The sequence below is a fragment of the Danio aesculapii genome, chromosome 14 (genome assembly GCF_903798145.1).
Source record: "Danio aesculapii chromosome 14, fDanAes4.1, whole genome shotgun sequence".
Classification (NCBI taxonomy): Eukaryota; Metazoa; Chordata; class Actinopteri; order Cypriniformes; family Danionidae; genus Danio; species Danio aesculapii.
The window spans coordinates 8,786,646-8,802,949 of record NC_079448.1 but is presented as its reverse complement, the minus strand read 5'-3'; the positions used below and the strand labels follow the sequence as shown (position 1 = coordinate 8,802,949).

Below are 16,304 nucleotides of genomic sequence, written 5' to 3'. Positions count from 1 at the left end.
GCATTTGCAAACTTTTTTATTTTTTTTTTACTTTTTATTTATTTTTTCTATATATTTTTTTACAGAACATCCCCTTTCCCAACAATTTAACCCCTTACACACGAGGTGATACATAAAATAAAAAATAAAAAAACAGTAATGAAATTATAATAAAAATAATAATAATTAAAGAAAATAGTAAAAAATATTAATAAATAAAGCATGAATAAATAAAAGGTATTGCCATCATAATTACTTTACAGGGGATACACTTGTACATCAAGTTACATTGTGTTGCATTGTAGTTACATCAAATTATAGTGATAATAGGTTAAGCAACTTCTAAATATGTCATAATACTCTTCCACCTCTTCAGAAATATATCAGTCTTCATTTGTAGACATGCAGTGTTTTTTTTCCATTATATAGACCTGTTTAAGTCTCTGAATCCACTGAGCCACCTTTGGAGAACTTTCTTCCATCCAGTGTACTGTTATCATTTTTTTTGCAACCAGTAATAATATCCTTAGGATAAATCTTGTGTCTTCATTAAACATTTCTTTGGACAGTGCTCCCAGTAAGCACATAACTAGATCGAGGGGTATTTCTATATCTAATATCTTATCTGTTTCTTTTTTGCAAACTTTTTAAAATGCTTTTATTATTTTTAACCCTCCTGTTGACTTATGGGTGAAAAATGACACCATTTTAACTCCAGAAAAAAAAGTTTGGCAACTTTTTCTAAAATGACCCCAACATTAGGGAAAAAAAAGAATCTCTTTCTGTTTTCGTATTTTTATAAATGCTGTGCATTTAAGGTACGCTGATTGACCCACCAGACCATTTTTACACCACATGTCAGGGTGTCCGTGGGGTCTTAAAAAGTCTTAAATATCAAAAATAAATTGAAAGTCTTAAAAATTCACTGAAATATTGGGTTGTGTGTCTTAAATGATTAGAATTTTTTTTTATACAGCAGTTATACATTTTACAGCATATTTCTTAATCAGGAAGAGAAAAATAAAACAACACATCCCTTTACATGATCTTCCATTAATCCAAAAACTATTTACAGAAGTAACAGAGTCATTAGAAATAATCCTTAGTGTTTTGCCCTGTATAATAATAGGGCTGCACGATTAATCAAAAAAAAGATCTTGATTCGACCCCCCACACGATCACAAAACCGCGCACATCATTTACATGATCATATCGCATTGTAAAGTTATGATTACGACAAGCTTTTGATGTTTTTTTTTTTTTAATTCATAGCAAACACAAAGTATTGTGCACACAGATAAATGTTTAACAGTGTCAGTATAACTACTCTAGCCTATATAACGTTGAATATAATGCAGGAGGGAATCTGATAATGACAGATGTCTCATTTGTCTCAAAAGATGGTGTAATAATGTTGTCAATGACAAATGACAAGCAAGTGTCTCAAACATACTAATTGAACTTCAGAATTATGAATAGTTGTATTCTGATGTCATTATTTTACTGTGAATTAACAACAAGGACAAATATAAGTCTAGTCAAGTCCACCATTCCAAGTCTATGTAAAATTTAGCATTTTAACCAACAGTAGAGCTAAACATAGGCCTAATATTATTATTGTTGTTGTTGTTTTACCATATGTTTGAGAATTAACAATAACGATAGCCCACTCATATTAACCTTTATTTTACATCTACAGAATCCTGAGAAGTTCGTGATCTTGATTATAAGCTAAATAAAATTGTGATTCTCATTTTAGCCAGAATCTTGCAGCCCTAAGTCTAAAATTTCACTCATAATGGTCTTAAAAGGGTCTAAAAATGTTTTAAATTTGACTTGATTAAACCTGCAAAAACCCTGATATGCACACTCCAACACACACACACACACCTTCGAACACACATATACAGAATAAGAACACTCTATAACTTTTATGAATACAGTCTTGCTAAAAACATGTAAGCAGGTACTTTTAGCTTTATAAAACATACCTTTCACTATAGTCAAAAACGTGTTAAAGCACACTGATTAAACACTGATGGAAATGCTGAGGGAAAAGCTAGACATTGACAGAGATTGTGATGAAGATGAAGGTGATTCTCCATGCAAAATTGATTTGAAGATTGAAATTTACCTCAGCTGCTTTGTTTTAGAGGTCTTGTGAATTTCATTTTTGACTTCTAGGACAACAGGGGTGTTACAAATGAGTCTGTGACAAAACATTGCGTTAGAATTAATTAATAAAATATGAAAAGACCTAATGTAAAATAAATATACAGTTGAAGTCAGAATTATTAGCCCCCCCTGTATATTTTTCTCCCAATTTTGGTTCAACAGAGAGAAGATTTTTTCAACACATTTCTAAACAAAATAGTTTTAATAATGTAATATTTTACTAGATATTTTCAAGATGCTAGTATTCTGCTTAAAGTGACATTTAAAGGCTTAACTAGGTTCATTAGGGTTAATTGGGCAAGTTAGGGTAATCAGGCAAGTCATTGTATAATGATGGTTTGTTCTGTAGACAATCAGAAAAAAATATTGCTAATAATATTGGGCTAATAATAATATTGACATTAAAATGTTTTTTAATGTAAAAAACTGCTTTTATTCTTGCTGAAATAAAACAAATAAAACTTTCTCCGGAAGAAAAAATATTATCGACCTTAACTGTACGCATATCTTACCACAGAATGCTTTCATTGAGCATTCAGAATCAAGTTGGTCCACAAAGTTTCTTTTTCCGAGTGAATACTTTTGACTGTGGGACTTTCGGTCTGAATGCAGCGTGACCGTGTGTTGCAGATGTGTGAGTTTCGGGCCTCATTGTAATGCAGAGAGCTGGTCACATCCTGCTGTTGAAGGCTATCAGCACCAGCGGACCATCAGAGAGATCAAAGCAGAGAGCAGCTTCTCCTCTGTGTCTTCTTTTGCTGAGACTATTGTGTAATCAAACCAATTTTTCTGGAATAAGACCCAGCTTGATCTGAAAACACACTTTCACGCCAAAGTACACTTGTGTGGGGAGGAAAAACCTAATGATCGTTTGGAGATTTGGATCATTCTTGACTTTTTTATTTAGATTCTTGCTGGGAGTTGTATTTTTAGACTCTTTAGAGATTTTTAGATTTTTAGTAGGGTTTTGTTTTGCTATTTACACTGTTTGTATTGCATTTTAAGGCAAGGATTTACTTAACTCTCTTTCCCAAGAAGTATTTCTGGATTACACCAATGCTACCAAGTAAAAGTACTATTTGCAGTGGCAACGCAGACCTGATTAGAGTGACCCATACAGAATCATACTTCACTGTACTGTATTGGAATGTTCTGTATCGCTCAGTGTAAATGCTGGTTTATACTTCTGTGTCAAATAATTGTCGTGACTCATGGCGCATGCCTTGCATGTAGTCGTGCATTTATACTTCTGTGTGCTGTTTGCAACCCAGGCTCAATCTAAAAACATACCCCTACATACATTTCTATGGCCAAATACGTCCCAGGAGCTACGTTGTTTTTTTGCAATTTTTATTTTTGCGAATCTGCCAGAGACTACTGTGTACGCTTTTGGAGATCTCAAATTTCTCTGGCAAGTGCCATTTGCACCTGCTGTTCTCGCATAAATCCACCAGAGGCCTCTGTTGACTGACTGACTGACCCACTCTCCTTCTTCCCTAAACTTAACTGACAGTGTTTTCAAAAGCAATCCAGAAAAAGAAAAGCCCTCGCAGCCGCCTGATTTTTACCATGTTTTCAGATCTCACCACATTCTCACCCTGTTATGTACTTGCTTTTTTAATTATATATATATTTTTTTGCTTTCTGGTCATCGCAGTCAACTCCAGGTCACAAGTCTGCCGACATACGCAGCGAGCAACTGAGCAAACCCTGTAGCGTTCTTACTAATTTAAACATAGCTCTAGCTACATAATTTGCGATCTCCAGAAATGTATATAGGCTACGTTTTCAGAATGAGCCTATGTTGGCTGTTTGTGTTGCTCTGCAATAACACTTCTGAAACGCTAGCTGGCAGTAAGTGTTTATGTTCCTCTGTGTCAAATTTCTTTGCAGGTGTTTTGTTTTTTCTGAACGCTACCTTAATTTATAAGTAGCTCAAACACGCTCATTCAGAGGTGGGAACCGGGGAACGTGCAACAACTTTAATCATAAGATAAACACAAAACAAAAGTTTCTATCTGGATCTCCTTCACGGGACTCCACACTTGTAAACACTTGCTCTATCGGGCTCACGGCTCTCAGCACCGCCCACGCTCGTCACGGGTACCAAGCCGACCAATCACAGAGCTTGCGCTACGAGTTATTGCGATGTGTAGTTATGCATCAGCATCAGTCTGCATCAGCCACGGCGAGGGCTATGTGTACGCGCGAAAGCTGCGCCGACCATACGTGTGCACTTGAAGCAGAAGAATAAAAATGCCTTTAGTTTCTGACACTTACATAAAAAACCTTCAAGTAGAATTAGTTTTATTTGTTTCTTTGTATTATGTTGTGTTTGTCCTTCGCATTTTTATTACTCACAGTTCAATTGTTTAACTTCATTTGGTCACATGATGTACCATAATCGTGTAAAATGGGTAGTTCACCCAAAAATTTTATTTCTCTCGCTATTTACTTACCCTCAACTTGTTTCAAACCTTTATGAGTTTCTTTTCCGCTGAAACTAAAATTCAGAATGAAATTTAGAGGCTGCATCCTCAGAAGGATGCATTTAATTGGCGCTGCATCATCGAATACTGTCTCATTTCAAAAAAATTCAAAGGCTCCTTCAAATACGTCCTTCGTTTCCCAGGTAATGAAGGATACAACCGGTGGATGTGTTGTGACCTTGAACATCCAAAGATTCATTGTGCGCTAACAACAGCAGAATATTTTTAAAAGAAAACTCCAGATTAAATGTATGAATTAGGTTTTATTTGACTTGGATATCTAAACACGTTAATAAACAAAGAAAGTGTGGAATGTCTTACTAATAAGTGATTTTATAGACTGTTTACATTTTCATGTACACATGTATGGATCCAAGGAATATATTTCCAGCTTTTTTAAACCTTGTTTTGCCTTCTGAATGCTTAAAATAAGCTTTAAAATCCCTTTGAAAAAAGTAATTACAAATTTAATCAGCGCTTATAGAGTGGAGGAACTATGACATCAATTTGTATGCAAAAACTCGGAAGCGAGTTAGCATTTTAGCAGTTCCGGTTCCCTCGTCCCAATTTCAATGGGTTTTTTGAAAGGGATTTCAGTTAAATCGCTTAAATAAGGTTCGTGGCTAACACAAACACAAGATACTTTCATGTTTTATTCCACGACATAAAAGTCTTTGATTTTTTTTTTTAAATCGGTTACGCTTCTTTAAAAAGACAGCTGCTATCAAGTTGCTAAATGGGACTACAGGCGGTGTCGGAGACATTATACGTCATCAAGCTGATCTGGTCTGGAACACAGCCTGCTTGCGTTGGACATTTGGATTTGTCTGTGATTTAAGTATTTTCATAAATAGTATTTTATAGTTTGTAGTATTTTTCTAATTGGGAATTCACATTGTGTGTAGATAATGCCTTCACTTGTAAAGACTGTCGAGACAGATTAACTTGTTGATCCTTTATTTTAATGAAACAATATTATGGGGATACAGTTTACCAGTGCAGCCTGTCTCTTTCCTGCTCTCAGTAATGCAAACGTGTGAATAAATGTGTAAAAAATGCTGACATGTTAACTGTCATTTTAACGTGATCAAGTGATCTGCAATATTTACACTCCTCAAAATGTAAAGCATTTGTGACTGTATGGGCTGCTTTTAGCTGTACTTCATGACAAAAAAAAGAGTATTAAATGTTGTTCTGTGTCCATGATGGAACTTGCAGGCATATAGACTTGTCCCTCATGCCTCATGTCTGTCGTCTATTACCAAGGTAAGCGGGCTGTGTGCACACGAGCGATACACTTATTTAGATATGTCTGATGATAATACTATGTAGGCACATTTATACAGTTTAAAAGCTTTTACAAAAACTGTAAAGCAAAACAAAAATTTCCCACGTAAAAACTATCCAAAAGGCATGTAGGTCTATACAGATGTGTTTTTGCGTAATTATTTATTTATAATATATAGCGTGGATTATAATATAAAAAATCAAGAGAGTAAATCTTTGTCATGGACCATATTTCTAAAAATAAGCTTGAAAAGTTGTCTGTAGCAGGGTGGTGCTGAACGCCCCGAAGGCACTGTAGTCCATTTATAGCCTAATGTTAGCTTTTCAGTTCTTGCATTTGCATTTAAGATCCAAAAGTGCTAAAAAATGTATTCTCGTGTGAGGATTATCCGGCTGGACAAAACGTGTAAGTGTAATGAACAGTGTTTGAACACAGAGCTTATTATTTGCAATCTTCGAAAAGCCTATGGGAAAATCCTATAGGGATTTTATCGAGGGAACCTGTTTTATGCTAGCAGCCGATTAGCCTACAAGGTGACGTCATAGTTCCTCCACTCTATCAAAGAGCTTAGAGTGAACAAAGAGGCGACACTCAATAGAACATTTCATTGCAACAGCAGCATCCAGCAACAGCCCTGTGATTCCGCCATTTTGGAGTGAAAGTTATCTGCCATCTTTGGATCTCATTGCTGTCACGATGGCAAGCAGCTGCTTTATTTTTTATTTATTTATTTAAAAAGCGCATTAAAGCTGAGATACAACCTGAAAGACGCCAATACAACACTTACTGTATGACTTATGGCAATCATCAGCACTTTTAATAGTTTATTTTACAGACTTATAATATGCTGTTGTTCTATTGGAATTTTCATTCCAAAATGGCCGCCGCGTGACACTAGCGGCATCTAGTGGCTGTTTCCCAAACAACAACAGAGTGTCGCCTCTTGGTCATTCCAAGCTCGTTGACTCTAATAACGCCAGCTGTTATGGTTGCTAGGTGATGAGATCGTCTTCTGTAAGCTAGATTGTCTCATTTGAAAACATTCGGTTCGGCCTGTTTGGACTTCGAAGGATTCAGCTTTGAAGTCTGCATCCTTCAGAGTGTGCAGCCTCCGAAATGAGACACCGCTATTGACTTCCGTAGTAGGAAAAACAAATATATTACGATAGTCAATGGTTACAGGTTTTCAGCATTTTTCAAAATATCTTCTTTTCTGTTCAACAGAAGAAAGTAACTCAAACAGGATTGTGACTGGTTTTGGGTTAACTATCCTTTGAAATAAAATCAACATTTGACCAGCATTTGATCATTGACCAAAACAATCATGATGATCTTTGCAATAATCGAGCAGCCCTCAGATCATTTCTACACCTGTGAACGCAGATTTGTCCAGCTGAGTGCTCGGTTTGAGATGCGCTGTAGTGATGAACTGTGAGAAATGGCTAAGACTGCCGGGCGAAGTGATGTTTGGACTGCTCTGTGTTTACTGTACGGTGTCTGTGGTCACGAGTGACTGAGCCGCAGGACCGCAGTCCCAGTCTGGCGCTCACAGCTCTTTCCTGGAAGGAGAAGGAAAACAGTGATGTCAGTGTCTGTGAGGAGAGGAGGTCTGGCGAAAAAGATCCCACAGGGGAGATAGAGAGTCCCGTATCAGTGAGAACAAGGAAACAGCACTGAATGTGACTGAAATATACAGTTGAACTCAGAATTATTAGCCTCCCTGAATATTTTTTCCCCAATTTCTGTTTAACGGAGAGCAGATTTTTTTCAACACATTTCTAAACATAATAGTTTTAATAACTCATTTCTAATATCTGATTTATTTTATATTTGTCGTGATGACAGTACATAATATTTTACTTGATGTTTTCCAAGATACTAGTATTCAGCTTTAATATGTATTAATAAGATTAAAAGCCTTCACCATTTCGTTGGGAGTACAGTGGCTAATATTTAAATGTTTCTGTCATGTCGCATCACTTTTGGTGCAGACAGCCAAATTGCTTGTCGTGTCCCGTGTTGTTAGGACACGGTGTAAGGATATTAATATACAGTTGCTAGAAGCCCTTGGGTTAATGTTAACGCAAGGACTGCCACTCCAAATGCTGAAGCAAATGGTCAGACTTTGATTGAAGATTACTGTCTTTCGCATGAGACGTTAAACTGAGGTCCCAGGGTGTCCTTCTAAACAGAGTAGGAGTTTAACTGAGGCATCCTGGTGTCTGTCCATCATGGCCTACTAACCATCCTCGTGTGATAATTGGCTTCATCACTCTGTCTCCTCTCCACCAATCAGCGGGTGTGCGGTGTGCGGTCTGGCACAATATGGCTGTCATTGTTTCATCCAGGTGGATGCTGCACACTGGTGGTGGATGAGGAGATTCCCCCCTAAAAATGTGTAAAGCGCTTTGAGTGTCCAGTAAAGCTGTATAAATGAAATAAATTATTTTATTATTATTATTATTATTATTAAAACTAATTAATTTTATTAGTTATTTTTTTCACCTTAAGAATAACAATGTGAGCTAAAGTAAACATCATAATTTTGGATTTTGACTTTAAGTTGCGGTCACATTTACCATGCCCAGATATCATTGGTGAAATCAAATTTGCGTCTTTAGTATTATTGTCTGCAAGTATAAAAGTTCACCTTCCAGTTTTGTCACATTCAAGTGTGTCATAGTAATAAGTACTTCCCATGATGCACCAACAGAAAAGCTGCTCGCTTTCATAGTCATTTGTGTGTTAGATGCTCTTTATACATCTCAAACTGTTGACATAGACAACAAATATATTTAAGTGAGATTTCACAGCATCTCACCACACAAGTCTTTTCACTGAAAGCGATAGTTGGGTCAAAACTTTTACCAAATCCACATTTTCCAAACCTGTTTGGGTTTCTTTCTTCAGTTGAAAATTTGGATATACAGTCCTTAACGTATATGAGTACACCCCTCACAAATCTCTTGTGTAAATTAATATTTTCTATAGGAAGCTTTAACCCCTTCGGACCCTGTAACATTTCAACCTATGTTTTTTGTGGTTGCTGAGCATTTGATCTAATTTAAAGTCTGGAGTCCATGAGAGTGGACGATTGTCATCCAATCAAATGGTGGAGAGGCTCGGCATGTAGCAATCTGAAAAAAAATCCACTACACTGAATAGCAGCATGGCACTCCAGCATTCACTCCAGACACAGATGTACACTGTAAGCCACAATGTTTACAATGTTTTTATTCAGATTTATTGATATGTTTGCCATATAGATTGTATGTAAAAAAGAGGGATTGCACTTACTAATTAAAGTTTTAAATCTTATGTAACACTGCAAGCTTTAGATCAGGATTTTTTCAAATGTCTGTCCATTAGGATGTGTTATGGGTTCCAGATCTGTTACTGAAAATAAATCTCCAGTAATGCTGATTGAACGTTTTTCTATTAAAAACTATATCAATGTACTAAATCATTTTTAAGACAATTTCGTATGCAGAATACACAGATCTTGAAGTTCTTGAGCATATAGCAGATGGAAATATCTTAGATGTGGACATTATGTGGAGTGATGAGGAAGATGAAGATAAAGTTTGATATAAATAAGGTGCAATCTATACAACAAAACCTCAAAATTAAAGTAAAAATGTTACAAACGTAATGTTTGATTTTGAAAATAAATTTCAAGATTATATCAGCAATCATGTGTATTTTTAGTATTTTACGTTAGTGTAATGTTCTGGAACTGTTCATATATATATATATATATATATATATATATATATATATATATATATATATATATATATATATATATATATACTTAAAGGGTGTTGAATTTTTATTATTATAACTTGGTCTCATTTACTGGAGCCTCCAGAACTGCGAAAACATACTTTTACATTTTTCTGAAACTTGGAACATAATTCGGGTCTGAAGGGGTTAAAATATTGTATTTGTAGTTATACATTAGATCTGTCAGTACTAAAATCAAATCTGGAGCTAATCTAACATAATAACTTACAATAATGGTACAGAATTAGGACACCTAATTTTATATGTTAGGGAAAAAAAAGCAAAATTCAAGATAAACAAAACATTAATAAAACTTTTGTAGTTTGTAATTATTTTCCAAATATTTCGCATGCATTTAAATGCATAATCTTTCTATTTCTAAAGATCAGGGTTCGTACGGGTGCTGGAAATCCTGGAAAATGGTTGATTTTTAATATAGTGTGTTCAAGGTTAGAAAAGTGCTTGGATTTTGGACAAAGTGCTTGAACTTGCTTGAATTTGAAATTGCATTGCTTTCATAATTCATTATCTTACGAAGTAGATTTCCCTTTAGCTAAGAATGCATTTGCACATAAAGAAAACCATTTGACAGGTGGGACATTTGCCATAACAGTACCTTAGTCCTAACCTAAGGTAATGTTGACAATAATAAAAAGTATTATTGATGAAAGCTTACAAACTGCGGTTTCCATATTTGGTGACTGATTTTTGAAACAGTTGACATAGGAACAGTTCATTAATTAGCAGCAGAAATATTCTCGGACTCATAAGGATTTTAAGTTGTTACATGAATTTTGAATAGCAGTGGGCATAAAATATCATGAACGACTGGTCATAAAAGGGTATACCCAAACAAAATCTGACTGTAAGCTCATTTTTCTGAGAAATCAACTTCAGGTAGAAAGTGACCAACCTGAAAAACATACTTCATCCAATAACTGAACTTCTTTTTTGAGGGGTGATCTATTTCAATAAATCTATGCTCCAAAGCAGGGGTGGGCACACTTGATCCTGGATGGCAGGTGTCCTGCATAGTTTAGCTCCAACACTAATCCAACACACCTGATCATGCTAATTAGTGTCTCCATGATAACTAGAAATCTATAACAGGTGTGTTTGATTAGAGTTGAAGCTAAACTGTGCAGGACACCGGCCCTCCAGGATCGAGTTTGCCCAAGCCTGCTCTAAAGTGTTCAGCAATTTAAGTTGAAATGTCATATTGTTTTTTTTAAATAGCACAATGGATTTAAATGTGAAAAAGTACATACAGCATATATAAACGCTATTTACCGTGGTTGTTAGGTGCTGAAAAACCATAAAAATGCCCCTTGAAAGTGCTTGAAAAGTGCTGGAATTTGAAGTTGGAAAAGGTGTAAGAACACTGAAAGATGTTTGGTGACTAAAATAATATTTTAATAAATATATCTGTTTAATAAATCAGTTTTATTCAAATGCACCAAAATATATGACCTAAATTCACTGAGAAATGGATAGAAATATTCATTTCCAAAATGGGGTGAACTCGTTTATGTTGAGCACTGTATATACATATTTATTATTGACTTTTATAGTACTTATTTTTCTTACTATGGATGACCATTAGTCATCAAAATAGCTTCTTTTGTGTTTAACAGAATAAAGAAACTAGTTTGGAACTGCTTGAAGGAGAGTAAATAATGAATTCATTTTCATTTGTGGGTGAACTATCCCTTTAACTACCCCTGGAGTGTTTTTTCGGGAGAAAGGTTAATCTAGTTAATCTTGTGTTACTGGTACACCAGGGATTTTGAGCAGGTTTGACAACCTCCCGGACATTGATCACATCTTAATTACTCACCACACAATAAATACGACTCCTTTATGTGATAAAACCCCACCTCACATTCATCTACAATCATCAATCACCCCATCAAACCCATTTTAGCTCAGCGTTTCATCTTTATCAGTCTGACCACCTTGAGCATGTCTGGATGCTGCTTTCCAACCTTCGCATGTGCGCTAGTTCACATGTGTTTAGTGCTAATCAGCTTACCCTTGTTCTTCGCCAGCCAGAAACCTGCATTAACTGTGTGTTTCTGTCCTCGCTTTGCCCCCCTGATAAGCCCGATTTGGATCTTAAGAGCCAGGGATCCATGCTGAGCTTCTTACCAAGGTGCCAAGACCTGCTGGCCGGGACGGTGGCCTCCTCTGGGTGTCTCTTGCAGAAGAGTCAAGCACCAGATGTTCTCTGCTATTTTTGGGAGAGCTCTCAGAGTTGTACCGAATGTGGGTCGGTTCAGAGAGAGAATTGCTAAGTCGATAATTTAAGGATGACAGAGTTTTGCCAAATAGGGCTGTTCAATATGATGATATATATCGTATGGATAAAATAAGAAGTCTATCGTTTCATATTATGCTCTATTGTTTATATTGTGGTGTCACAAAGTATATTGTTTATGGTAATATTTTTCATAATTTATATGAGAGCAATATTATATGCCAGGGGATCTCAGTCTCGATCCTGGAGGTCTGGTGTCCTGCAGATTATAGCTCCAACCTCAATCAGACACACCTGGGCTAGCTAATCAAGCTCTGAAGCTGCGGTCACACTTGACTTTTCTTCCCATAGACTTCCATTCATACGCACGCGAATGCGTCAGACCGGAAACGCGGGGTCGTGTGTCAAGTTTCGCAAGTTGGTAAGGTTGGTAAGGTTGGCAAGTTCAAGCTTGGTGAACTCCGACCTGCGAAATAGCATCACTTGACTGCATGAGACCAATTGAGGATTAAAGCATGACCTCTCTGGACAGAAATTTAAAATATTGAGCAATCGTTGACTTTTTTTAAATGTCTAATCATCTTGTTTAATCCCGCCCCTTTTCGCAGCGCCGTACGACAGAATTTCGCACACACAAAGCCCAGTGTGATCGTAGCTTTACTAGGCTTTTTAGAAATATCCTTGCAGGTGTGTTGAGGCAAGTTGAAGCTAAAATCTGAAGGACCGAGTTTGAGAACCCCTGTTATATGCCATTACGGGGATGCAGACAAAAACATGAATATCAGCATTGTGAGAAAGTTGGGCTCTTGAAAGTACAGTGTTTACATTTACGATTTATTTATTTAGTGATATTTTACCCTTGTTGGTTTTCAAAGTGTTTTAATCAATCATTTGCCGTGAGGTGCATTTATTTCTTTTGTTTTAGTTTAAAGGGTGGGGGGTCCACAGTGTATTTTAAAGGCTTGGCTGTGCTCATAAAAAAACTTGTAGAAAATCACATTTTTGATGTATCTTGTATATATGTATCATGGATAAATCAGCTAACATGGAAACGACTGTCATATTTTCTAGTTCCTCTGAAAGGCCCGCCCTCAAGAGGCTCTGATTGGTCATCTAACATAATGTGCTGTGATTCGCGGATTGGCTACACATCACGCCCCTACAAGCGTGCGTTTTTGGGCTGTGTAAACAGTCCAGACAGAGCTGCTGTTTGCAGCGTCAGCTGCCTGAATCAGACAGAAAAATCAAGAGCACACAGCTTACGCCTGCTGTTTCAAATAAAATCTGACAAGTGTCTTTCACATATATTTGGAATAAGCATGTGTAAGTACTATAAAAACATTAACATATCTTTTGTGAGTTTTTTTTTAGATGTAGAATGCACGGAAAGCATCCCCATGAGAGACACTGCAGCGCTGCTGAAGCTTGTGGGTGTTGGACTGATGAATATGAATTTGTAGCTAAATTGAATTTGTAGACATGCATTTGCTGTTGTTACGTCCTCGCCTCAACATACCGTTAACGCTAGAAACTGTGCCTCAGGTTAATCAATTTTACCTAATAGAAATACTTACAGGTTGTGGTCTCAATCCACAGCTTCGTCTGTTGGAGGAGTTTTAACCGAGTCCAGCACTGAACGGAAAGAGATTCTGAAAGCTGTCCTTTGTCAAATGCTAGCTATATATATTTTTATAATTCTCTGGAACATAATTAAAATTTAATTGTGAGCACTTCTCTCTTTGTGTCGTGGAAGCTCAAACAGTAACAGAAGAAGCTCTGTGGAAATAGCAGCGTTTGGATGACATTTTAGCTTTCTCTACTATAACATTACAGCGCCTCTGGCCACACCCCTTCGCTATGCAGGGTGTGTGCGATTGGTGTATACACGTAACTGGAATCTCACTAGCCAGGATGTATTTGTTGGGGTCCCCAAACTTTGTTCGCTGTAGGCTTTGCTAAGCTACCTTTGTAAAAGCCAATGTCTCCCTTTGCATTAAACTTTGAGCATGTTACATTCAAAGATGTTGTTTCTGTTCACACAGCTACATTACACATCAACTTAAGTTTAAAATACGATATCGTAGTGGACCACCCCTTTAAACGTTATTATCTTCTCTGTTAAAACATTTTTATAAATTTCTGTTATAACTGGAGCAGTTTTCTTGAGAGTCGTGGCATCTGTCCTCACAGCTAAAGCTTCTAGTGGTGCGTTTCACCTTTGCTACATGGAGTTAACCTTTGACTGTTGGTCTTTGCCCTTCACAGGTGATGTGTCTCCCATCAGCATGTCTCCCATCAGCCAATCCCAGTTCATCCCGCTGGGAGAAATCCTGTGCCTGGCCATTTCTGCCATGAACTCTGCCCGAAAGACGGTCACGCAAGAGACGCTCATTGAACACTTGGCGACATGCTTCCCAGGTAACATCTTTCAACTATAACACAGCAATGCAGATCATGTGCTTAAATTGAAGATCTTTTAAAATGCTAAATATATACATTTGTTGAATTTTTTTATTGTTAATCTGGTGTATTGTCACATGTCCACAGTCATATTGGGGTAATATAAAGACAATAAGTCTCTCTTTTTTTATATTTTTATTTCCTGATGTTAAAATAGGATCCAAATCCCTCCCGTTTGGAGGCTCACGGCAACGTGACGTAGGAGTGCGGTTTTCCCCACCCAACGAATTGATTGACAGTCGTATATTAACATGTCTCCACAGTAACGCATATAATCAAATCAACAAGAAAGGACGTGTGCAAAGCAACTGGGAATTAAAGATCTGTTCGGCTCTCTGTGATCATCAATCATCATCAAATGTGATCAAGTTTTACAAGTTTAAACACATTTTTAAAACAGTGCATGTTTGTAGTAAGGACAATAAAATTGGTATGTAATTATCACCACAGCCGCATATATAGTGTCACAAAAAAGACGCTTTAATCCCGGTTCGTGGGCTTAAATTTTGTACATTGACCTGACGGGGATGTGCATACAGCAGTGGATATTAACCTGTATTCTGTCACATTTGATGTGCAAAAACAGTGTAAAGCTAAACGTGTTTGTGAGCTTTATAATGACATTGTGTGTGACTCATCGTTGCAGAAGGGCTAAAATTAAATCTACATCAAATATATCAAATAACCGTTGAGAGTTCTTACTGTAGTAAGTGAGATCTGCTTCATACTTGTCTGTCACTGTGCCGCTTATTTACGTGAAGACTACGACTCTGACACGCATGTGGGAACGGTGGGCGGGAAGAACCAGCTCATTTACATTAAAGGCACAGGCAACAGAAACAGCTACAATGCCATAACAGCTCAAATTTCCCAGATTTAACCCTCTAAAACAGACGGGAGCACCCCCGCTCTGGTTTGCGTGTCTCTATTTAAAAGCCAATAAAACCTGAAAGCATATGGGAAGAGCAATCATTTTTTTGTATATGAAATCAGAGACGTTATACTTTCAGATCAAGCCTAAAACAGTCTCTTGTTGAAATGTTTTTAATCTTTAATGAGTTTACACAAATAGCCTAAAATGTTTACAACAAAATAAACACTTTAATTGCATTACATTGCACGCCTTTGCATACGTGTTTTATAAAGGTTGTTAGTGGTTGCTATGCATATGACGTAATCACCTCATGTGCACTGTGAACCTATCAGGTTTGTCTTCTGTGGTGATGTCACACAGCGCGCTGTTTGATACGTAATATGCGCTCTTCTATATATGTATGTGTGCACTTTTCGTCGCGGAATTTCTTTCACACACACGCACCCAACACACACATACAGGCATGATCACACACACACTGCCATGAAGTTATGACCGCACAACAACAACAAATAAACACAAAGTCTGATGTTTTGGAGTTATTACTCGCGTCTAACGACGAGGAATTCTTCATCTCATCATCTGCTCCCGATTCTATTTCCAGTAAAGACGAAGCTGACTTTTGTCAGCCATTCCAAGACGTCAGTATATATATTCTTTATAAATGCTTTGCTTTTGAGAATTATATGCTCATAAAAATGCTTTGCTTTGAGTATGAATATTAACAAAAAAACATTTACTCTTGTCGTTTCACTTTTATGCCTAAAACATCGATCTTTTCTACCTTTTTACTTACATTTTTTGCTGTAGGGCTGAAACGTGCTTATCATTTTAATCACCTTGATGTCGTATTGAACACTGAAGCCCTCAGAGCCCTCATCTGAGGTAGTTTGTAGAGAGAGGTTTTTTTGTTGATCAATCAAATTGTTCTGTCTACACTGTTTATAAAAATAAGTGTATCTCACAAACGAATTGATCTAATTAGTCCAAATCAGT

General features: G+C 36.8%; 1 protein-coding gene across 3 annotated transcripts in view; it reads left to right on the top strand.

Moving 5' to 3' along the window:
* stox2b (storkhead box 2b) overlaps window positions 1-16,304 on the top strand; it is a 144,186-nt gene that overhangs the window by 109,765 nt on the left and 18,117 nt on the right. For all 3 annotated transcript variants that reach the window (XM_056471789.1, XM_056471790.1, XM_056471791.1), the window contains exon 2: window positions 14,240-14,392. In XM_056471789.1, coding sequence (XP_056327764.1) covers window positions 14,240-14,392 — 153 coding nt within the window. The remainder of the gene's footprint in view (window positions 1-14,239; window positions 14,393-16,304) is intronic.